The sequence below is a fragment of the Dipodomys spectabilis genome, unplaced genomic scaffold (assembly GCF_019054845.1).
Source record: "Dipodomys spectabilis isolate Male_0828 unplaced genomic scaffold, ASM1905484v1 ptg000006l, whole genome shotgun sequence".
NCBI lineage: Eukaryota > Metazoa > Chordata > Mammalia > Rodentia > Heteromyidae > Dipodomys > Dipodomys spectabilis.
In genome coordinates this window covers 11,963,693-11,986,700 of record NW_024870683.1, presented here as the reverse complement: position 1 = coordinate 11,986,700, position 23,008 = coordinate 11,963,693, and the positions used below count along the sequence as shown (strand labels likewise).

Here is a 23,008-nt window from a genome sequence, read left to right as displayed (position 1 = left end):
TCCTGGAATACAGAAGGAGTATTACCATTGAAAAATGATAGACTCAGAAGACATATTCAGTTGACAACACTGTTCTGATACCAGTTCCTTGCTTTTAGTGATTGTAAGGTGGTATGGCACATGTTGGCATTAAGGGCATCTATTCAGAATTCCATGTTACTTTTGCAGATTTTCTGTGGTTATAAAAATTACTTCAAAACAAGTAGGGTTGTTGTTTTTCCTGTACAAGAATTGATATTTCATGGAGGACAGGTAGAAACATTCAGAAACCAAAGAACGGCAGCCACGTTCACAGCACCGATAACTTGCTGGGCCAGTAATGGGGCGGGGAGGGGGGAGGCGTGCCCAGGTGCCGGACAAACTTTAGTGTTCACAACTCATCGAGATGGTAACCTAACCCTCCTGCTCCCGGAGGGGACTCAGAGCTTAAGCAAATGACTCAAAGCCCCACGTCCCAGAAAACAGCTGGCAAACTCCAAAAGTCCTAACCACCTAGGGCCTAGGGAGATTCGAGTGCCGCCCGGACCCTCAGTCCACACGGGGTCTGTCCCCACGCTGCGTCCGGAAACCCGAGGAGGCAGCCAGGAGAGGCGGCTTCCACAGACCACCTCCAGGTCTGGCTGGCTGACAGGACACCCCGGGGGGCCCCCCCACTCCCAGTCCGGATGACAGGACACTCCGGGGTCCCAAACACACCCCCAGTCTGGCTGACAGGACACCCCAGGGTATCCCCACACCCCCAGTCTGGCTGACAGGACACCCCGGGGTCCCCCACACCCCCAGTCTGGCTGACACTCAGGGGTCCCCCACACCCCTAGTCCGGCTGACAGGACACCCCGGGGTCCCCACACCCCCAGTCTGGCTGACACTCCGGGGTCCCCCACACCCCCAGTCCGGCAGACAGGACACCCCGGGGGCCCCCACACCCCCAGTCTGGCTGACAGGACACCCCGGGGTCCCCCACACCCCCAGTCTGGCTGACACTCAGGGGTCCCCCACACCCCTAGTCCGGCTGACAGGACACCCCGGGGTCCCCACACCCCCAGTCTGGCTGACACTCCGGGGTCCCCCACACCCCCAGTCCGGCAGACAGGACACCCCGGGGGCCCCCACATCCCCAGTCCGGCTGACACCCCGGGGGCCCCCACATCCCCAGTCTGGCTGACATCCCGGGGGCCCCCACACCCCCAGTCCGGCTGACAGGACCCCCCGGGGGCCCCCACACCCCCAGTTCGGCTGACAGGACACCCCGGGGGCCCCCACACCCCCAGTCCGGCTGACAGGACACCCCGGGGGCCCCCACACCCCCAGTCCGGCTGACAGGACACCCCGGGGGCCCCCACACCCCCAGTCCGGCTGACAGGACACCCCGGCCCGCTTCCCGTCCCGTCCCGCACATGGCGTCATCCTCCCGGGGTTCCCCCCCCCCCCGCCCCCCGTACCAGGGCCACGCACGCCCGACGCCCACCACCAGCAGACGGCTGGGCGCGCCCTGCTCGCCCGAGCCCCCGGCCGAGGCTGGCGACCCTGACAACCCCAGGGCGCTCCGGGCATCCCGGGGCCCGGCAGGCCCGGAAACTTTTTCAGCCCTGCAGCAAGGGAGGCCATCCAGCTTCCCGGGTCGGCGGCCTCCCCGCGAGCAGGTACCAGCTCTCCTACACCGAAACGGGAGGGGCCCCGGGCCGTCCACACTTCCGATCCGCTGCCCCGCTTCCCGCGCGGCTCCTCTCCTCCCCCGCGCGCGGGTAGGCCCGGCCCACCCTGCGGGTCAAGACCAGAAGCCCCCGCGAGACGTCCTCCGGGGGACCCCCTTACCTCCCGCCGGGGCTCGCTAGGCCGGTCGTGCGCACCGCGCAGGCGCCAGATGGAAGGGGCGGGGCGTCGCTAAAAACAGAGAGGAGCCAGGGGCGGGGCGTCTTGGCCACGCCCCCTGGGAGGTCCCGGGAGCCCTATCAGTGAAGGACCAGCAAGCCAGGGCGAGCCTCTGGGTCACAGAAGGCTTTTAAAAAGGAGACCTAGGCCGGCTCCGCTGGCTCACGCCTATAATCCTAGCTACTCAGGAGGCTGAGATCTGAAGATCGAGGTTCAAAGCCAGTCTGGGCAGGAAAGTCCGTGCGACACTTATCTCCATTTAACCACCAGAAAACCAGAGGTGATGCTGTGGCTCAGGTGGTAGAGCGCTAGCCTTGAGCTGAAGAGCTGAGGGACAGCGCCCAGGCCCAGAGTTCAGGCCCCACGACCCGCAAAGTTGTTTGTTTTTTAAGTGATTTTACTTTATATGGGGTTGGGATACCGGAGTCAGGAAAAGATGAGTTTAATTTTCATTTATTTATTTTTATTGTTATTAGAAAGATGATGTGCGGAGGGGAAAGATGGGTTTGTGGTGGGGGGGGTCAGGGGCCGAGGGAGGCCTGTAGTTTAAGACAATTCATATTTATGTAACTCTGCATTTTGCAGTTTCCTTGCACATTTTCCTCCGTTCTTCCTAGAATTTTATTGGTCAGTTTGCTGTGTATTTTTAGCTTTCTTAACGTGTGGAAACCCAAGTTCAGAGAGGTTGTGCCTTCTTCCCTTTGTCCCAAAGCCCCTTGAGGTGGTCAAAGGCAGAGGTGTCTTAACAACAGACAAGTTGTGATTTTTTTAAAACTTGAGACAACATCCTTATTCTAGTTTTATAGATAATGACTCCAAGACTCAGTAGTTTTGAGTGACTCACTCCAGCTCAGCCTGTTTGTGACAAAGCTAGACTCTCAAGTTTTGTTTTCTTGATTTCCATCCTGAGTTATTCCAGTTAGACCAGTTGCTAAAGTTGTCTGTAGGTCATAGGTATCTCTAGGTAGTAGTCTAATGTTCAGACTCAGCCCTTTTTTTTTTTGTCGGTCATAGGGGAGCCTGGGCGCTGTCCCTCTGCTCTTCAGCTCAAGGCTAGCACTCTACCACTTGAGCCACAGCGCCACTTCGGGCTTTTTCTGCTTATGTGGTGCTGAGGAATTGAACCCAGGGCCTCATGCATGCAAGGCAAGCACTGTACCACTGAGCCACCTTCCCAGCCCCAAGACTCAGCCCTTTTAAAATATGTATCCGAATATTTAGATGCCTTGCTTAGAATATCCACGGATAGTATTGCTATCAAAAGTCTGACAGAGCCTGGCATCTGTGCTCATGCCTGTCATCCTAGCTACTCAGGAGGCTGAGATCTGAGCATTACAGTTCAAAGCCAGCCCAGACAGAAAAGTTGGAATGGAAGTGGAGATAGAAATTGTGGACTATTTAGGGCTAAGGCTGGAGCTTAGTGGTAGAAGTTTACCAAGCCTGGACTCCATCCCCAGCAGCATCCAAGTAAGGTAGGGTAGGGTAAGGGGGAGGCATAGTGGGTAACTGTTAGCGAAATAAACTCCCTTCCCATAGCTTAGTACACTCCTTCCCCTCTCCATTGGTTAGCATGCTCCCTTCCTAGGCAACACTAGGCCATTTAGTAAGGCAGTAAATAATCAGCCTCCAACCCCCTTTACCTTGGGATGGCACTTCTGTGGAGCAGCTACCACCTTATAAGGCAACAGGAGCCCCTTAGAGTGATCTTCAGGTCTGGGCAGCTGCAGGGCCCCTTATCTACTATTTGGACAGCAGCCATAAATCCTAGTCCACCATGATGAAGTCCCTAGTCCACACGTCCACACCAGGATCTCTGCCTCCTAGCCCCTTCTAGCCCCTCCTAAACCTTAGACAATAGCCGCTTCTCGCTTCTCGCTTATGAGAAGGGGTCTTGCCAGCCCCTTTCCTGGCAATAAACCTTTCTTTGTTCTCTATACCTGAATGTCTGTGTGGTTCTCTGGCAAAGTCTAATTACCCTTTCAATAACATTTACTAAACAATTTGAATTTTCTTTGAGGGAGATATTTGTTTATGTTACAGTTAGCCAAGAAATAAGGTACTCATTGAATCTTAAGTCTAGGAGAAACATTAAATTATTAAGCAATGCCGAGGCCTGGGTGAAAATGTTTATTCAAGAATCAGTTAAACATGATCTTTTCTTGGACACCAGTGGCTCTTGCCTGTAGTCCTAGCTACTTAGGAGTCTGAGTCCTAAGGATCTCAGTTCAAAGCCAGCCGGTGCAGGAAAGTGTGTGAGACTCTCATCTCCCAATTAAGCACCAAAAAAAGCTGGAAGTGGAATTGTAGCTCAAGTGGTTGAGTGAAAAACTTAGGGAGAGTGCCCAAGGCCTGAGTTTAAGCCCTAGGATCAGCACAAAACAAACAAACAAACAAATCTTTTCAAGTATTTGCTATTGGCATGAAGCTCTGAGAAGGATGGCTAAAGTATAATAGGGAGTTGTGATTCTTGAACATTCTAAATGTGAACCTGATCGTCTAGGTGGTTTCATGTATGTTTGCTATAAGTTAGGTGTGTCATGTAGGAGGATAAAATATTTTTAATGTAACAGTTGGTTAGCTTGATTTATAATCTTCAAATATTTAGATATAGGGAGTGGGTATCTGGCTTCTTTCTTTTTTTTTCTTCCAACTTGGCACATATGCCCGCTGCTGCAAGACAAAGTTTTCCTTAGATCCTTACCTGATCCCAGTAAGGCCAAATAGAAAGTGTACATTTGGAAAAGAAAAAAAAAATTCCAGGCCCCAGTGGCTCACGCCTATAATCCTACTTACTTAGGAGGCTGAGATCTAAAGATCCCTGTTCAAAGCCAGCCCAGGCAGGAAAGTTTGTGAGACTCTTATCTCCAATAAAACACCAGAAAACCAGAATTAGCATTATGGCTCAAGTGATAGAGTGCTAGCCTTGAGCTGAAGAGCTGAGAGACAGTGCCCAGGCCCAGAGTTCAAGCCCCACTACTGACTATATATATCAATATCTCTTATATGATTTTCTGGAGTATTCATGGGAATGAATTGAAACAGTTCAATAAGGTATTAAGAGAAAAAGTTTTCCTCGACAACCATCAGAGGAAGTCATGTATATAGATCCTATTTATATGTGTAGACAGGTGATATGAAGAAAGAACTGGGCTGGTGGCTCATGCCTGTAATCCGAGCTACTCAGGAGGCTAAGATCTGAGGATCAACAGTTCAAAGCCAGCTGGGGCAGAAAAGTCCTTGTGAGATTCTTACCTCCAATTAACTACTCAAAAACCAAAAGTGGAACTGTAGCTCAAGGTGTAAGAGTGCTAACGGAGCAAAAGAGATCAGGGAGGGGCTGGGAATGGGGCTTAGTGTGCTTGCCAAGCATGCATAATGCACTGGTTCTGTCTCTCTCTGTCTTTCTGTCTCTCTGTGTGTGTGTCTCTCTAACTGTAGGTCATGTTTTTAAAAATAAAGTAAATCCAATTCCTTTACTAGGTTCTTTCTCTACCCATGAATTACTGAAATATTTACTCCTGTTCTGAATGTGTTCTGCTTCTTTGTGGCAGATTGCATCATTATGTCAACTCTTAGGTAAATTAAATCAGCAGCTGACGAAAGAGGGAGCAGCACGTGGTATTCAGGCAGGGGAAAGGTTTCTTTTTTGAGCTGAAGGCTGCCTTAGGTCAAGTTGGAAGCCCACACAGCCGAGACAAAAAGGGTTGAACCACACTAGGACCAAGACTTATCAAGGCCAGTGGCTGGGAAGAAGGTGTGGCCATACTAGATGCAATGTGATTTGGGGGAAGGGGGAGGTGACTGCCTCCAGGTGTGCCAGTCACCTAGGTGATGCAGGTACTGGCCAGAGACTTTACCAAGAAGTGGACCTTACTAGACCCTTTAGGGTGGGACTAGCATAGGGTGCTGTCTAGGGTGCAGGAAATGTTCCCTATATAGATCTGATAAGATTATATGTGCAAAAATTCATCAGCAGGTTTACCTTAATGAAAGGAAAATAAAGAGCTAACAATTCCTGATTTAAAACAAATTCTTGCTGGGCACTGATGGCTCACACCTGTATCCTAGCTACTCAGGAGGCTGAGATCTGAAGATCGAGATTCAAAGCCAGCCCAGGCAGGAAAGTCCCTGAGACTCTTATCTCCAATAAACTGCCAGAAAACTGGAAGTGGCACAGTGGCTCAAGTGGTTGAGTGCTAGCTTTGAGCTGAAGAGATCAGGGACAGGGCCCAGGCCCAGAGTTCTAGCCCCACAACCAGCAAAACAAACAAACAAAAAAATCCAAAAACAAATGCTTGATTGAAAACTACTATGCCATTAGAAGTAAACACCATAGGCATAGGGAAACAGTGGGATACTACATTCATCTCCCATGTATTATGTAGGAATTTGGTAAAAAATTTTACATGCAAAAATAGCTCAAATGGCCAGAAGTCCCCTTTCCCCTTGTGAGATTTAGATGCACTAGTTTAACTTAAGAATTCTTAACTAAAAATTCATGCATAATGTAATATTTATAAAGTCATGCTTGATGAATCTTATGAACAAGCAACTTAAAGAATTTTCAAGCCAACTGCTGAGTATCAGGATTGTAGGTACTCATGAGGCTAAGCTCTGAGGATCACAGTTCAAAGCCAGCCCTGGCAGGAAAGTTTGTGAGACTTATCTTCAAACAACTACCCAAATTGCTATAGCTCATGTGAGAAAAAGAAACTCAAAGACAGAGAGAATCTAGGCCCTAGTTCAAGCCCAGAACAGGGCAAGCGCGCACATGCATGCACGTGTGCATGTACACACACACATACACACGCGCGCGCGCACACACACACACACACACATACACACAGAGTTTCCAAGGGTAAGTTTGATTATGTAACTTTTACTGTATTCACTGATTTTAATTATATCCTTTCTTCCCAAATCACCCTGTAAGATACAACTTTATATGCATTTGATATTAGAACATAGTAAATATACTTAGCAATTAAATCATATTAAATCTTATTTAAGCTGTAGCAATTTACAAGGTGCTTTGGATTTTGTAGATGTACAGTAGAAAGGGGAGTAGAAATTCTACAAAGGCCCAACACATTTTTTCTCTTCTCTCTCTCTCTTTCTTTCTCTCGTCTCTTATTCTCTCTCTCTCTCTCTCTCATTATCTCTCTCTCTCTCTTTCTTTCTGCTAGTATTGGGGAGACTTGAACTATGCCTTAGCTTTTTCACTTAAGGCTAGTGTTCTACCATTGATTGAGCTACAGCTCTAGTGGTTGTCTGATGATTAGAGTCTTTTATTTGTCTGCTAGGGAGAATCTTAGCCTCCTGAGTAGCTCCAATCCTATCTTTTTCTCTCCTTCTTTCCTCCCTCCCTTCCTTCCTTCCTTCCTTCCTTCCTTCCTTCCTTCCTTCCTTCCTCCCTTCCTTCCTTTCCTTTCTTGCCCCTGAGCTCTTTTGCTCAAGGCCAGTGCTCTGCCACTTGAGCCACAGCTCCATTTTGAGCGTATTTCTTGGTATTTTAATTGGAGTTTCACAGACTTTGCTATCTGGGCAGGCTTCAAATGGTGATCCTCAGGTCTCAGCCTTCTGTGTAGTTAGAGTTATAGGCATGAGCCTGCTCTTTAACTTTAGATCCCAGGACATAGCTTCCCACATTCTTTGTTCTGTTCAAATTGAAATTCTTGGGATTCTTTATGTCACTCCTGCCTGTACCTTCCATCTGGAACATTCTCCACCAATTGCTCCTTTTTAGCTCATCTAAATCTACTCATCTTTCCATGTCCTTCTCAAATGTGTCTTTGCTAATATTTCTATAATCTCCAGTTTTAATGCCCCTTCTTCCAAGTGATCACCTTGTTGTAATGTGAACATATTTTAAAACACATTATTGTCTACATTTTATTACAGTAACTGTGTATTTTTTGTCTCTTAAGTGCTTTTCAGCCTTTTAACTTTCCTAGTAATAATACCCTAATGATCTCATTGTAATTTAATTACCTTTTTAAAAACTGTGTCCTGATATAGTTACATTGTTGTGCAGCAGGTTGCTACTACACATATCACTTTTTTAAAAATGGGTGAGAATTCTTTGTTACATTTCTACATACCAGAATTTTTGAGAAAGACATAATGTAGCCCGCAGTACATGCTAATACTATTAAAAGAAAGCTGGAACAGCTACATTAATTTCAAAAGCAGCTGACTTTAAAGCAAGCAAAATTATCAAGAATGAAGAAAAGCACCTTACTCAAAGTGAAAGAGGAGGTAACAATCCTTAATGTGTATGCACCTAACAACAGAGTATCAACATACTTGAAGCAAAAAGTAATAGAACTGCAAAGAGAAATTGACAGTGTTTTACCAATAAAGCACAAGAGCAACAGTGCAAAAATGTAGTCATTGAACCTTTCCATTTCTTCCAGGGGCAGCAGAATTATTATAGAAAAACAAAGTGAGCATAACAAAGGCCAAAATTATTTCTGAGACACCAAATATTTCTGCCTGTCTGTAGGAGAAAGCTTCCAGAGCTCTTTTACAGGATTATAGAATCTATCCTCAGTCTTTGGACAACTGACACTCTCACCAGTAAACCTTTTAATCCTCCAACTAGTGGAATACATTTAAGGAATTGACAATCAACCAAACCCACCAGGGTCTACCCTCCCCCTCAGCAGCCCAGCGAGTCCTAAATCCCATTGTCACGCGCCTCAGGGAATGTCTCCCCGCTTCTATGGGCTTCCATGCTTAGCAGAAGCTTTCTGAGTGATATTTATATTTGCTTTAGCCAAAGATATATTAACTCTAGTATTCCTTTGACAGATTATTACTAAAGGGATGTTAGTGCTTGTTCCATAGAAATAAATGGACAGGTTCAACAGCTATCGTTTTTTGCTTCTGTACATGAGTATTTCAGAAAAGCAGTGTTTAGATCCTGAGTGAATAGTCTTGAATATGGAAAGAAAAATCTCTGAGTTCCTATACTTACACATTAAAGGGCTAAGTCTGAGCTTTCCTAACATCTAACAATTCAACACTATGACATGCCAGCATTGGTGACTAAAAGCTTACAAAGATCCTAATCCTTTCCCCCAGAGACTTTTAGTCTGAAGGGACAGATAGACATAGCAATAAATACAGTATAATTAATAAGCACTGTAGACAGAGTTGGTGACTTAGAGTTTGGTCAGTACATTGGAATTATCAGAGAAGCAAAGAAAGAACATCCGGGACAGAGAGAATGTATGTAGAAGGCACAAAAAGTCAACAAAGGTGTATTTAGAGGGAGGAGTGGGAGGAGCAAGAACACCAGACTCTTCATTTCTACTTGGTGTAGGAAGAATAATTTTATTTTCTTGTCCATTCAGTTTTCTGCTTAATAGTAAAAAGCCTGGATGTGCTAAGGGATTCAACAGAGAGAAGACCAATAGAAGGCAGGAAGAGTAACTACCTCAGAATTCATATAGATCTCATTTCTATTTATTTCAGCTATGTGTATGGGGTTATTTCATTTCAAGCCTTTGAGTGTCTCTGTTGAAGAGACATACCGACTCACTGACTTCCATGATGTCTGCTGATTCCTTGTGGAGCCTTCTGAGACCCTTCACCAAATTTTAATTTAACTCTCCAGCCTCATAGGCCATCTTCTGCACAGATTCCTATAATTCCCCAATGTTCTATCCACTTTTGAACTTCTGTGTCTTTAATCCAGCTATTCCAGCCTTTGGAGTCTTTCTGGTCTCTTTCCCATTGACCAAAGTCACTTCCTGAGGATCCAACCCCTTTTCTTTTTCCCAAGCCAGTGTTTCCAGAACATCTGCGTTTGCACTAACCTCACATTATTATCTGTATTTCTGTGTAGAGCAGAAACTGTTTGAGGACCAGATCTTTTTCTTCTTTATTTTGTGTTCCTACATCTAGAATGCAGAATTTAATAAACATTTGCTTTAGATGATGTGTTTGTCTCATGACCTTTATGATCTCGTTGGTGTCTTCTCTAATTTGACAACAGAGTTCCCCCAGCTGGGCAAACCTTTGGAAGTTGTTTGTCATTGAGGCTGAAATTAAAGGATAAATAAGAAAACTAAGGCATAGACTTCAACCTTTGTTCCTTGCTTTGACAAAAGCCCAGGCACAGAAAAGTCATTTGGAGACATTTAAAAGATATAGTTGTCTAGGCTTCACCTTCAGACATCCTGGCTTGCTTGTTTGTTTGTTTTGGTCTGGATGAGAGACTGGGTGTATTAGCTAGCTTTCCATTATTGTGACAAATAGTAAGAATCAATTTATAAAGTGAAAAGGTTTATTTATGTTCAGAATATTGGAGGGTGAATTCATTTAGGTTAGTTGGTCATGTTGCCTTTCAGCTTGTGGTGAGACAGCACATCCTAACAAGGAGCACATGAAGGAACTAAAACACTCACCTTAGGATGGGAAAGAAAGAAAGAGGAGAGGAGGAAGAGGCCAGGGGTTTCAGTTCACTCTGCAGGCGTGCCCTTAATGACCTCCAGCATCTTGGTAGGACTCACAAAGTTTCTACCACCTCCCAGAAGTGCTATTCTAGGGAAGAATGTCCTTTGCGGGACACCAGATAGGAAAAAATTCATTTTATGAATTCTGTAGATAATTCTAAAGCAGTATTAGTTTTGAGAATTCCATACTGAAAGGACAAATGGGAAGCAGCCACCATGCCCCACATTCTCAAAGAGGGATGCTTTGCCTATGAAAACCTAATTAAAAGAATAGAGGTCTCAGAGCCCCGATGAAATTGACCTTTTCCTGAAGAAATCTTTGCTATGAAGGAGCTTGAGTAACACTGTGGGCATGACACTCACCTTCAACCCCACTACCCCACACTCAGTCTATCTAGAGAATCCTGGTGTTCCCTCTCACAAATGTCTTTACCAGGAAGCCATAAAGTAAACTAAACTCAAAATGTCAAGCACCAAATAAGTTACGAAACTTACCAAGTGTTAAGAAGTTTTGAGGGTTCCCTGGAGGGTCTCCTATTTGGAAAAGTCTCCTATTCAGATGGAGGAGATTTTTATTTCTCCCCAAACTGGATTTGAAATGCAATCCCCATCGAGAAGTATTTAGAGAGTGGGAACTTTATCTAAAGTATACACAGATAAGCCCTTCATGGAGCAATTACAATTAAGTAAGGTCCTCAGGGTAATGTTCCCAAGTTTGTATATCCTGTGGCTGTATTAGAAGAGGGAGAGGCGCACACCAGTGGCTCACGCCTGTTTTCCTAGTTACGCAGGAGTTGGAGATCTGAGGATGCCCTATGCTAACCTTGGAACTATGGCCTTCTGAGCATCACAATGAATCAATTTTCTTGTTAACTTGCCTGTTGTATTGTGCAATTAGCAACTAGGCACTAGGACCGATGTCCTTGTATAACATTTGTTCAGTGGAATGGGAACACAGAGGGACACTGCGGAGACCCCAGGTTGAACAGCTCCAGAGACCCCATACATCTTGTGTCCCATGTGAAGAGAGTTTCCTGAATTGTGTATTGCTGCCTCGTGGCACAAGGATCCTCTTGTTCTCAGAGCTGGGAAAACTCAGGTGCTGACCTCTGTTTTTGTTCTCTCTTCCAGCCTTCTTCTGACTGGGAGCTTCATCCTTAGACAAGGTAAGGAATGAATAGCCTCTTTGTTAAAAAAAAAATCTCCTCTGAAGTTTTATTTTTAAATTTTGTTTGTTTTCAGACTGATAATGTCCTCTTAAAGGAACTCTTTTTAACACACTGATTGACATGGTACACTCCAGACAGACTGTAAGAGTTTCAAAAAGGAAGTCAGCATCTTCACAGTATTATGAGGCTTTTTTCTTTCACTATTAAAGTGTCCACAGGGAAGGTAAATAAATAATTTATTTCCAGATTTTGGCTGTTTTAGGGTATGTGTATATGTGTGTGTACATGTGAAATTTAACAAGGTGTTTGAAAGGGTAAAGAAGTGTTATCTATTACATTTTTTTTTCAGCACTTGCCATAAAGCATGGTTAGTTTTCGGGCCGGGTGTAGGTGGCTCACGCCTATAATCCTAGCTACTCAGTGTAAGGTCCGCTCCTGGATGGCTAGCAGACTCCACCCTCCTCCCAGCAAAGTCTCCACCCAGTACCTGCGTTGCCTAGGCAACTGGCACACCTGGAAGAGGGCACATCTGCATCTGCTGAGGTCACATCTGAATTTGATGTGGCCACACCTTTCTCCGCCCATACCCTAGATAAGGCCTAGCCCAGGCCCAGAGGCTCTCTCGCTGCTCTTTTCTCTCTCTGCGCTCTCTCTGCTCTTTTCTAGCTCTTTTCTCTCTCTTTCCTCTCTCTCTTTCCTAGCTCTCTCTCTTTCCTAGGCCTTTCCCAGCCACGTGGAGTGCCAACCTTGCCTGGTCCCAGCAGGTCTACTGAATAAACCTATCCCTTACCTGAATACCACGTGTGTGCTGGTGCTGTTCTTACTCGGATACCTCTTTTTAAAAACCTAACATAAATGGGCCCTAGTAACTGAGGCTCAACCATCTGATGTGCTTTGTTAGCAAAGATGTCTAAACGTTGTCGAAATTTTAGGTTTTGAGTTTTGCCTTTTTTGTTTTGTGTTGTGTATTCTACTGACTACATGGTTCTAAAATACTGGGCATATCTGTGCTAAAATTCTCATCGCATCTAATGAGTTTTGTCATTGCAGAATATTTGTCGGACAATTCTTGGTAAGAACCAGGTAAACTCTACTTATTCTACTTGATCTCCTTGTTGCTTTAATTGGAAATAATAAGGGGCTTTTGAGGCAAAAATTGCAGCTCAAAGCCAACCCGGGCTGAAAAATCCCTAAGACTCCATCTCCCAACTAACCTGCAAAGAGCCAGGCTGGAAGCATGGCTCAAGACTCTTATCTCTAACCAGCCAAACACCGGAAGTGCTATTGTAACTCAAAGTGGTAGAGCCCTAGCCTTGAGCAGAAGTGCTCAGGGACCATGCCCAGGCCTTGAGTTCAATCCTCCTTGAATACCAACTGGGACAAGCCATCCCAGCAACGAGCACCTAGACTCAGCCAGTCTGGGGAACAAGGGAACATGGAGAGCAGTAAGAGGAGATGATGTCACATCAGCTACTTTGTGCCTGCCCTTTCAAAATTAACCAGAGCCGGGAGGTCAGTGGAAGTAAGAAGCCTGCCCATCCAATGTCTATACCTGTCTACCTATTAACTGAACAGGAATTTATATTCTTGCCTTTGTCACCTACTTCTCTACCTAGTTGCCAGATGTCAGAAGTAGCTAGGGACATTTCTACCAACATTTTCAGCCCCAAATCCTTCCTCTTGCCATTTATTTGCTGTCTAGTATTTTTTTTCCAGTCCCTCAATGCTCATGAGACTTCTCCAGACTTCATCTAAGGACTCACGCCACCAAGGGACAGCTGCTTCTCACTGCCTTATCTGGGAGGGGACCAAATTCTAGCCTTTTACCCCTATTGTCGACGCCCCTTGTCAGCAGGAAGTAGCCAGAGAGAATCCACGCCCTATTTCATGATTATTAAAAGGCTGGAATGTAAGGTCCGCTCCTGGATGGCTAGCAGACTCCACCCTCCTCCCAGCAAAGTCTCCACCCAGTACCTGCGTTACCTAGGCAACTGGGACACCTGGAAGAGGTCACATCTGCATCCGCTGAGGTCACATCTGAATTTGATGTGGCCACACCTTTCTCCGCCCATACCCTAGATAAGGCCTAGCCCAGGCCCAGAGGCTCTCTCGCTGCTCTTTTCTCTCTCTGCGCTCTCTCTGCTCTTTTCTAGCTCTTTTCTATCTCTTTCGTCTCTCTTTCCCAGCTCTCTCTCTTTCCTAGGCCTTTCCCAGCCACGTGGAGTGCCAACCTTGCCTGGTCCCAGCAGGTCTACTGAATAAACCTACCCCTTACCTGAACACCACGTGCGTGCTGGTGCTGTTCTTACTCGGATACCTCTTTTTTAAAACCTAACACTCAGGGGGCTGAGATCTGAGGATCACAGCTCAAAGCCATCCTGGGCAGGAAAGTCTTGAGACTCTTAATCTCCAATAAACCACTAGAAAACCGGAAGTGGCTCAAGTGGTAGAGCGCTTGCCTTGAGTTGAAGAGCGCAGGTACAGTGCAGTGCCCAAGCCCAGATTTTAAGCCCCACAACCGACAGAAGAAAAAAAAAAGTTAGTTTTCAATTGGGTGCCAGTAGCTCATCCCTGTAATCCTAGATACTCGGGAGGGTGAGATCTGGGGACCATGGTTCAAACCTGAGCAGGAAAGTCTGTGAGACTCTTATCTCCACTTAACCACCCCAAAAGCCAAAAGTGGAGTTATGGCTCATCGGTGGGGGTGATCTCTTGAGTAGCTATTACTTTTTATGTTTTTAGAGAAAATAGAAAGAGCATCAGGGGGACTGGGAAGGTGGCTTTGTGGTATAGTGCTTGCCTAGCATGCATGAAGCCCTTGGTTTAATTCCTCAGTACCACATACACAGAAAAAGCCAGAAGTGGCACTATGGCTCAAGTGGTAGAGTGCTAGTCTTGAGCAAAAGAAGCTCAGGGACAGTGCCCAGGCACTGAGTTCAAGCCCCAGGATTGGCAAAAAAAAAAAAAAAAAGCAGTGAAATTCATGTACAACAGATATTTAAATATAATTGGAATTTATTGGTGTCTAAGTTTGTTTTCATTTAGAGTAAAGGTTTCAGTTTTATTTTCAAAATAGTTTAAGAAAAGATGCAAACTTAAAATACTTAAATTTGCTGTGTGCCAGTGGCTCAAGCCTGTAATCCTAGCTACTCAGGAGGCTGAGATGTGAGGATTGAGGTTTGAAGCCAATCTAGGCAGGAAAATCCATGAGACTCTTATCTCCAGTTAAGCACCAAAAATCCAGAAGTAAAGCTGTGGCTCAAATGGTAGAGCACTAACCTTGAGCAAGGAAGCAGTGGTACTCACCAGACCTTATGTTGAAAATGAACTATACAACATGTGGGTGGTGACAGTAGGGAAAAACAGAGAGGGAACAGGTGACAGTGTTCAAAAAGAAATGCACTCTTGGGGCTGGGAAGGTGGCTCAGTGGTAGAGCGCTTGCCTTGCATGCCTGAGGCCCTGGGTTCGATTCCTCAGCGCCACATAAGCAAAGAAAAAAGCCAGAAGTGGAGCTGTGGCTCAAGTGGTAGAGCGCTAGCCTTAAGCTGAAGAGCTGAGGGACAGCGCCCAGGCCCAGAGTTCAGGCCCCACAACCGGACCCCCCCCCCCAAAAAAAGAAATGCACTCTTTATCTGACTTATGTAACTGTAAGTGTGCATTACTTTTATAATAACAAAAATATAATATAACAAATAAATAATATAAATAATAAAATACAATAATAAAAATGGATAATTTTTTTTTAAATGCTCAGGGATAGTCCCCAAGGCTCTAAGTTTAAGTCCCAGAACTGGCAACAAAGTAAAACAAAACAAACCAAAAACACCTAAATTTTTGTTCCTATGTGTTTAAAAATTATATTTAAGTTTAAGTAGACCTAAGCTTTATAGCCTAGCAGAAAATTACAAGATAAAACTTTCTATCCCAGCTTAAAAAATCATATATATGAAAATAAATTTGAGGGGCTGGGAAGGTGGCTCAGTGGTAAAGCGCTTGCCTTGCATGGCTGAGGCCCTGGGTTCGATTCCTCAGCACCACATAAGCAAAAAGAAAAAAGCCGGAAGTGGCGCTGTGGCTCGTGTGGTAGAAAGCTAGCCTTGAGCTGAAGAGCTGAGGGACAGCACCCAGGCCCAGAGTTCAGGCCCCACGACCAGACCCCCCCAAAAAAAAGAAAAAAGAAAATAAATTTGAAATAGAATAAAATCTGTCCTGTTACTAAAATATATTTATACCATTTGGATCACATTGCTAGACCAGAAGAAAAGACATATAGTAGTCCATATCCAATTTACCTTATTATTTTAAGCTGGCGTTTTTGTACATTGGAAAAAAAGGTAATGTTTAATAATTTGAAAATATTAAGGATATTTTCTTTCCTTAACACATCCTTTTCTTTTCTTTCTTTTTTCTTTTCCATCCTGGGGCTTGAACTCGTGGCCTAGGAACAAACCCTGAGCTTCTTTGACTCAAGGGTAGTGCTCAGCTCTGCTTTCGGCTTTTTTGGAGTAGTTTATTAGCGATAAGAGTCTCAGGGACTTTCCTGCCCTACAGGGCTTCAAAATGGGATGCTTAGATCTCTGCCTCTTGATTAGCTAGGATCACAGATGTGAACCATCACCGAATGCCTGCCTCTAAAGTGTCTTTTTTAAAGATTACTTTCAGGATCAAGTTACAAGACCCACAACTAAATCAGTACTCTTGGTTTATGTGTTTGCCTTTCCTTCTCCACATATTCTCATTTAATTGACCAAGTTATCTAATGCATCTTTATTTATTTATTTATTTACTTGTTTTAAAAAGACTTGGCTGAACTTGAGCAAAAGAAGCCCACGGATAGCACCCAGGTCCAGAGTTCAAGCCCCAGAACTGGCACAAGGAAAAAAAAAAAAGACTGCTGAAAAGACTCAAAATTCATTCATTCTCTAAAGAGCAATGACTTCTTATGGGGGAAGAAAGAAGTAAACTTCAGAAGGGAATTCTAAAGAAGGGATTTAGAAATATTCCAAAATAAAGGCAACCTTTTTTATTTTTAAAAAATCTTAAACATTTTAATAACTTTAAAAGATAAAGAAGCATAAGATATTATAAAGATCACATTCAACAAGAAAGGAGACAGATGAAAATGATCAGAATGTAATTTGTGTGAATTATTCAAGTTTACTTTTAAAGTTAAATGTATGCATTAAAATACTAAGAAATTCTTTTTATTTGATTTCTTGGAAGGGTTGACTTCCACACTTTTTAGTTATACTATACTTATATCTTTTAAACTTTGTATATGAACCTTTTTTTCTTTTTTTAATTATCTTTAAGTAGTTGTACAAAGAAGTTCCCATTCTACAAAACAGTATATGAGTACAAAGCATCCAACAATCTTATTGGAATTGAAAGGTTATTTCAGCTTCTGTTGTAGGCATGAGTGGAATGGATTCACAACAGAATTACAACCAGATTTGATGAGCAAGTAGTTCATTGCTACATAAACTGACTTAGGACATAGAAAGGAAGTGAAATACCATCTTGTTGATTTTGTGATTTCAATATAGGCTTGCTCTTAAATCTGATTTAATGGCTGATTCATTGGTAGCAAACTCAAGTTTCTCCCCAGGGATCATTCACTCTCCCCTGCCCCCCCCCCCCCACCTCTGCCTAGACTATTCTGGAGGTTTACCTTGAACTTATTTTCCTGTTATTTCGCTAGTTAGGAAAGGGGAGTATTTGCTTGTTTGTAGGATCGATAGCTCTCTTCTCATCTTGATGATGTCACCAAATATCTCAAAAGATGAAGCTGGGTTTGTTTGTCTGATTTCTTGCGTTTTACACATTGTGAGGTAAGTTATCTGGGTCTAAAGACTTGCAGTCATAGAAAGTAGTTAGAAGCAGTCTTCCTTCTCAAGGATCCTGAGACACGGTTCTCAGCTGTTGTGGTTTGTCCAAATTGAGAAAGGAAATCAAGTTGAAATTGAGAATAAAATGTCAGAACTAGAATTACTTAAGTACTGATAAAGAAACAAGAAAGGGATTTACTCTCTTTGCAGAGACAAGTATGTTGAACTGTATCAAAGATAAAGCTATTAGCCAGGAACTGGTGGCTCATGCCTTTAATCCTAGCTACTCAAGAGGCTGAAATTGGGAGGACTGCAGTTCATAAGCCAGCCCAGTCCCTCCCCCCCCCCCCCCCCCAACAAAACTTTGTGAGACTCCATCTCCCAAATAACCAGCAAAAAGCTTGGCTGGACATATACCTCATGTGGTAGAATGCTAGCCAAGCAATTCGAGGCTGTGAATTCAAACCCTGTGCAAAAATAAAGCTACTAGACACTTGAATTATGCATCACCTCTCCTTGTTCTAGTCTATTCTTATATGCAGCAGACTTGATAATAATTAGCTTTATGTATAGATCTGTCTATAAACGAAGAGTATATTTACCAGAGGATCTGGCTCCCTACCTATAAGTTAACAAAAGAAAGAGGGAGGAAGGGAGGGACAGGGGAGGGAGGAGAAGAGGAAGAAAAAAAGGGAGGAGGGAGGGGAGACAGAGGGGGGAGGAGAGAGAAAGAAAGAGAGAGAGAGAGATCAGCTTTTTAACATGCTGCTAAATAATCAGCCCTCTGATTATTTAGAGGCCTCTCTTTGAGGTTTTCATGGGTACCTCCAACCCTTCTCCATGGGTTACTCTGACTCCATCTTGTTGCTAATTGTCTACAGATACCTGCTCTGTGGAGACAGTGCACCTCTTGGCTTGCAAGGCTTGGAATAAACACAGCTACTTTTCAAGAGGCAGTTACTGACCACAATAGGTCTTTCTTCCTGAGAGCAAAAGCTGGAATGTTTCCACCTGTTAACACCTGTGAATCTTCTGAAACGCTCCACAGAACAAAGACTGTTGTTTCTTCTTTAGGCGTATGACATGAAAATCCATTTTAAAAGCCATTCAGTGAAATATGCAGCTGTGCAGATAGCTTCAGAAATAAAGATTACAATAGACCCCCTTTCTAAACCTTTTAGGGTTTCTTTAAATGATGGTGTTTAATTTGAGAGTCTGATACATGTTTCAAAGACCAACTCTTAAAACCTTTATAAGAAGTTGGAGAAAGAACTGAAAAATGCCCAATTTAAAAAAAAATTCCCATTTTTTAAAAGATGGTTGCAAAATGTAATTATTGAATTGGCTCCATTTGGAGCCATGTCATAATTAAGGAAGCATCAAAAAATAAAGTTGCTTGGCAATTTTGAGTTACTCTCCAACTAAAAAAGTGTGTTGAATATAGACTTTCAAATGATCTTGTATTTTCGTTTAGAAAGTATGCCTCTTTATCCAGGTTGACAGCTTAAGTACTAGGCTCTGGCCAGATAAAAATCTGAAGTGACTAAGGCATTGCTTCTTAAACAAGAGTAAATTGGACCTGCCATTCCAAATCTCGACTATGTCTTCTGGCAAGCCTATATTAGCATTTGGTCTCCAGAAGCTAGGGAGTCAAACAAGCCAGTTTGGATCACCCAGAAAGTACAGGGCAAAACCAGAAAAGCTATTTGCTCAGCCTGGATAGAAGGGAGAATTCTGTAAAGCTGAGGTGTTCAACTCTTGGCTCCATTTAAGAAGACACCATGAGATCATTTCCTTCTCTATCTTTAGGGCAGCTCAAAAGAACCAGTCACATGCCCCCCAGTGAGCTCTAAAGGTGAGTTGTTAAGTTTCTTACCTGCTTTTTGCTTTAATCTCATTTCTTTGACACTTGCTATCCAACTTTGGTTCTGCTTCTGACCCTTGGGTATTGGAACTTCAGGAGCTTTGTGTCTCTAGATCCTGAATTTTCCTGACAGGTTCCCATTTTGTCTATGCTGTCTATGTCTATGAGCAGAGTTAGGAGCTGTCAGTGAGCAGGGTTACTGTGGTTCTTGCTCTTCTGAAGCTAACTTTTAATGCAATCCAGTTGGCTAGCTGGCTTGTCTCTGTGCTGCTAGGGCATACTTGAATGTTGGTGGCAAAGCAGGATGAGGGGGGAATAGGCAAGGTATATGCACATTTTGTTAACTCACTTAGAGAAAGAAGGGCAAGGGGTATGCATATTAGCTAACTACTAACCTTCCTGAGGCCTGAAGTAATGTTTTTTTGGGGGGAGGGGCAGTACTGGGAGTTGAATTCAGGTTCTCCCACTTTCTAGGCAGGTGCATTATCATGTGAACCATGGCTTTAGCCCTTTTTTGCTTTCATTATTTGTTATGTAAGGTCTCGTATTATGCTCTGGTGGCGCAGACCCTGATTTGCCTATTTAAATTTCCCACGTAGGTAGGAGGACCTGTGTGTGCCACCCCTCCCCAGCTCTTGATTGGAATGGGGTCTCACATTTATAGCTGGGCTGGCCTCAAACTGCAATCCTTCACATCTCTGCCTTCCAAGTAGCTAGCAGCCTGGCTTGCAGTAAATTCTTCTTTACCAAGATTGTTCCTTATGGGGCTAGGAATGTGGCTTAGTGGTAGAGTGCTTGCCTACCATGCATGAAGCCCTGGGTTCGATCCCTCAGCACCACATAAACAGAAAAAACTGGGATGATGCTCAGGCCCTGAGTTCAAGTCCCAGGACTGGCAAAAAAACAAAAAACAAAACAAAAAACAAAAAAAAAAACCAAGATTGTATCTTAGCCATTAGATTTTACTGCCACCTGGTGCTAAAATATTCCAGGAAGAGATGACTAGATAGTTTGAAAAACTCTAGAAAATATCACCTAGATTGATATGCTGGATATAAAACATCAACCTTAAAAGGCATAGATTGTTTTATATAATAAATGATGAAGGTGGTATACCTGTTGTAACAAGTTTATAAGATGTAATAATAATAGTAAATCACCATCTCTCAGGAGTATGGTCCATTTTTGGCCCTCATTTGATCCTGTACTGCCAAATATGGCAGACTGCTTAATGGTAATACACATTAACAACAAATATTTTCTCTCAGTTAATGGATACCTTAATTGAAGAAAGTCTGCTGCCTATTCATTCTAAATTGTTTCTTTGATTTGTGTGTGTGTGTGTGTGTGTGTGTGTGTGTGTGTGTGTGTGTGTGTGTGTGCCCATCCTATCATTTGAACTCAGGACCTGGGTGCTGTCACAGACCTTTTTTTGCTCAAAGCTAGTGCTATACCACTTGAACTACAGCTTACTTCTGGCTATTTGGTGTTTAATTGGAGATAAGAGTTTCATAGAATTGCTTGCCTAAGCTGTCTTCCAAATGTGATCCTTACATCTCAGCCTCCCAAGTAACATTAGGATTACAGATGGGAACAATCAGTGCTTGGCCAAATTTGGTTAAGTCTGGCCAACATTTACTTATATTTCACAGAGAAAATTGTCTTCCTTTTTTTTTGGTCAATCTTGGGGCTTGAACTCAGGGCCTGGGCACTGTACCTGAGCTTCTTTTGCTCAAGGCTAGTACTCTAACACTTGAGTCACAGATACAGCACCACTTCTGGCTTTCTCTGTTTACACGGTGCTGAGGAATCCAACCCAGGGCTTCATGCATGCTAGGCAAGCCCTCTACTACTAAGCCACATTCCCAGCCAATTGTTTTCCTTTTTTGGGCTTCTTTGGTCTGCCACTGCTGCCTATTCTCTAACCAGTCACCGTGTTTGTTGTAGCTCCTCAAGCAGGTCAGGCTTTCATTATTTCACCATCTAAACTGATGTCTTCTCCCTGTCTTTCCACTCTCTGTGTTTAGCAGAAATATTTCCTTTCAGGTATTAACTTATCATCCAGCCTGTCTAGTTCAACTTTTCAAGAAACAAACTCCTAAGTAAAGCTATCTCTCAAAGAATTCTCCAAGATTTAGATAAGAGAGAGAAGTTCAGTAGTAATGCATTCATCCAAGACAAATTATATTTTTCCACAGATGACCAAAAGGATTATTCTCATTCTGCATGCACTTTGTGTGTGTGTGTGTGTGTGTGTGTGTGTGTGTGTGTGTGTGTGTGTGTGTATGTTGAACTGGGGCTTGAACACAGGGCCTCCTGTTTTACTTTAGCTCTTCCTGCCCCTCCCCTCCCCCTCATCAAAGCTGGTGCTCTACCACTTGAGTTAAACCTCCATTTGTGTTTTATATTTTTTATAGTGGTTGATTGGAGATTGGAGTCTCAAGGATTTGTCTAATTGGGCTGGCTTGAACCCTGGATACTTGGGTTGCACCCTTCTGAGTAACTAAGATTAAAAGTGTGTAGGCATGAGCCATCAGACCTGGCTTCCATATGGTTTTCCAAAAGTGTGATGTTGGCTGCCCTTTCTTAGAAAAGTGGGATTTGTGTTCTCTTCTTTAGAATCTATAGGGTTTGTGACGTTGAAAGAAGTGTTGCTCTATGACTTCTAAGCTTAGGTGATAAAAAATGATGAGCATTTCTGCTTGGCTGTCCTGGGATGCTCTGTTTTGGAACTTAGCCACCACACTGTGAGGAAACTCAAACCAACTTATGCAGAGACATAATCCAGAGAAGTCACTCATACTTTTTCCAGCCTGCAGTCCAGCAGTCCCAGCCACAATTGACATCAATCCCCAAACACTTCTAAAGGATTGTGTCCCCAGCCCAAATCCCTTTGCCTTCATGCTTTTTTGACTGAGGTCTAGATATCAGAGAGCCGAACTAAACCATTCCTGTGGGATCGGGCCAAACTCTTGATTGTCAGAAACCAAGAGTGGGAGAAAACTATTGTGTTATGCCACTACATTTTTTTTTGCCGGTCATGAGGCTTGAACTCTGGGCCTGAGCACTGTCCCTTCACTCTTCAGCTCAAGGCGAGTGCTCTACTGCTTGAGCCACAGCACCACTTCTGGTTTTCTAGTGGTTTTTATTGGAGATAAGAGTCTCACAGATGTTTCTGCCTGGGCTGGCTTTGAACCGTGATCCTCAGATCTCAGCCTCCTGAGTAGCTAGGATTACATGTGTGAGCCACTGGTGCCAGGCTAGCCACTACATTTTTAGAGTTTTGTTGTTGTTATTGTTAGACAGCAATAGCCATTGTATCCTAGTTGGTGTATACCTCACGAATTGCAGCCAGGTTAAAATGATGCCTACCCTAACTCCCTTCTACCTCAAACATAAGTTCCTGGTCATCTTCAAGAATCTCTCTCCATCAGAACTTCAGTCCTTCTGCCTGACTTCTGGCATCCTAAAGCTCCACCATCTACCTCAAAGACTATTTCTCTAGAACTTCATTGCAAGTATGTTTGTCTCACATACTTTGGGGCCATTTGTCATGTGATTTGTCCTTGAGTTCCCAATCTGTTATTTGACCCTGAAATTACATCTTTTTGAGACAGGTGTCAATTGGGAATTGTAGTTCTTTCTAAGAGACTTTAACCTACTCAAATGGAGAATGGTTTTATCTCAGGTATCAGCAAGCTAATTGTATCATGAATGACTCCCTGTCAGTGTTCTCTAGATTACTCAGCTTTAATCCCAAGATAATAACAATATCTAAGAATTATGAAGTTAGTGCTATGTGGCTAGTATTG

General features: G+C 43.8%; 2 protein-coding genes across 3 annotated transcripts in view; both read right to left on the bottom strand.

Moving 5' to 3' along the window:
* Positions 1-1,837, bottom strand: part of Stx17 (syntaxin 17) — a 49,196-nt gene extending 47,359 nt beyond the window's left edge. Inside the window, exon 1 of one of the 2 annotated variants that reach the window (XM_042695283.1) lies at positions 1,816-1,837. The gene's annotated coding sequence lies outside the window, so the exon portion shown is untranslated. Of the gene's footprint in view, positions 1-1,659; positions 1,717-1,815 lie in introns of those variants that run through there. The other variant, XM_042695279.1, reaches the window with a different exon arrangement.
* LOC122124128 (collagen alpha-2(I) chain-like) lies at positions 1,004-1,399 on the bottom strand. The gene has a single exon (XM_042698807.1). It carries the CDS (start codon positions 1,397-1,399, stop codon positions 1,004-1,006), a length of 396 nt encoding a protein of 131 aa, XP_042554741.1.
* Positions 1,838-23,008: the final 21,171 nt, after the last annotated feature.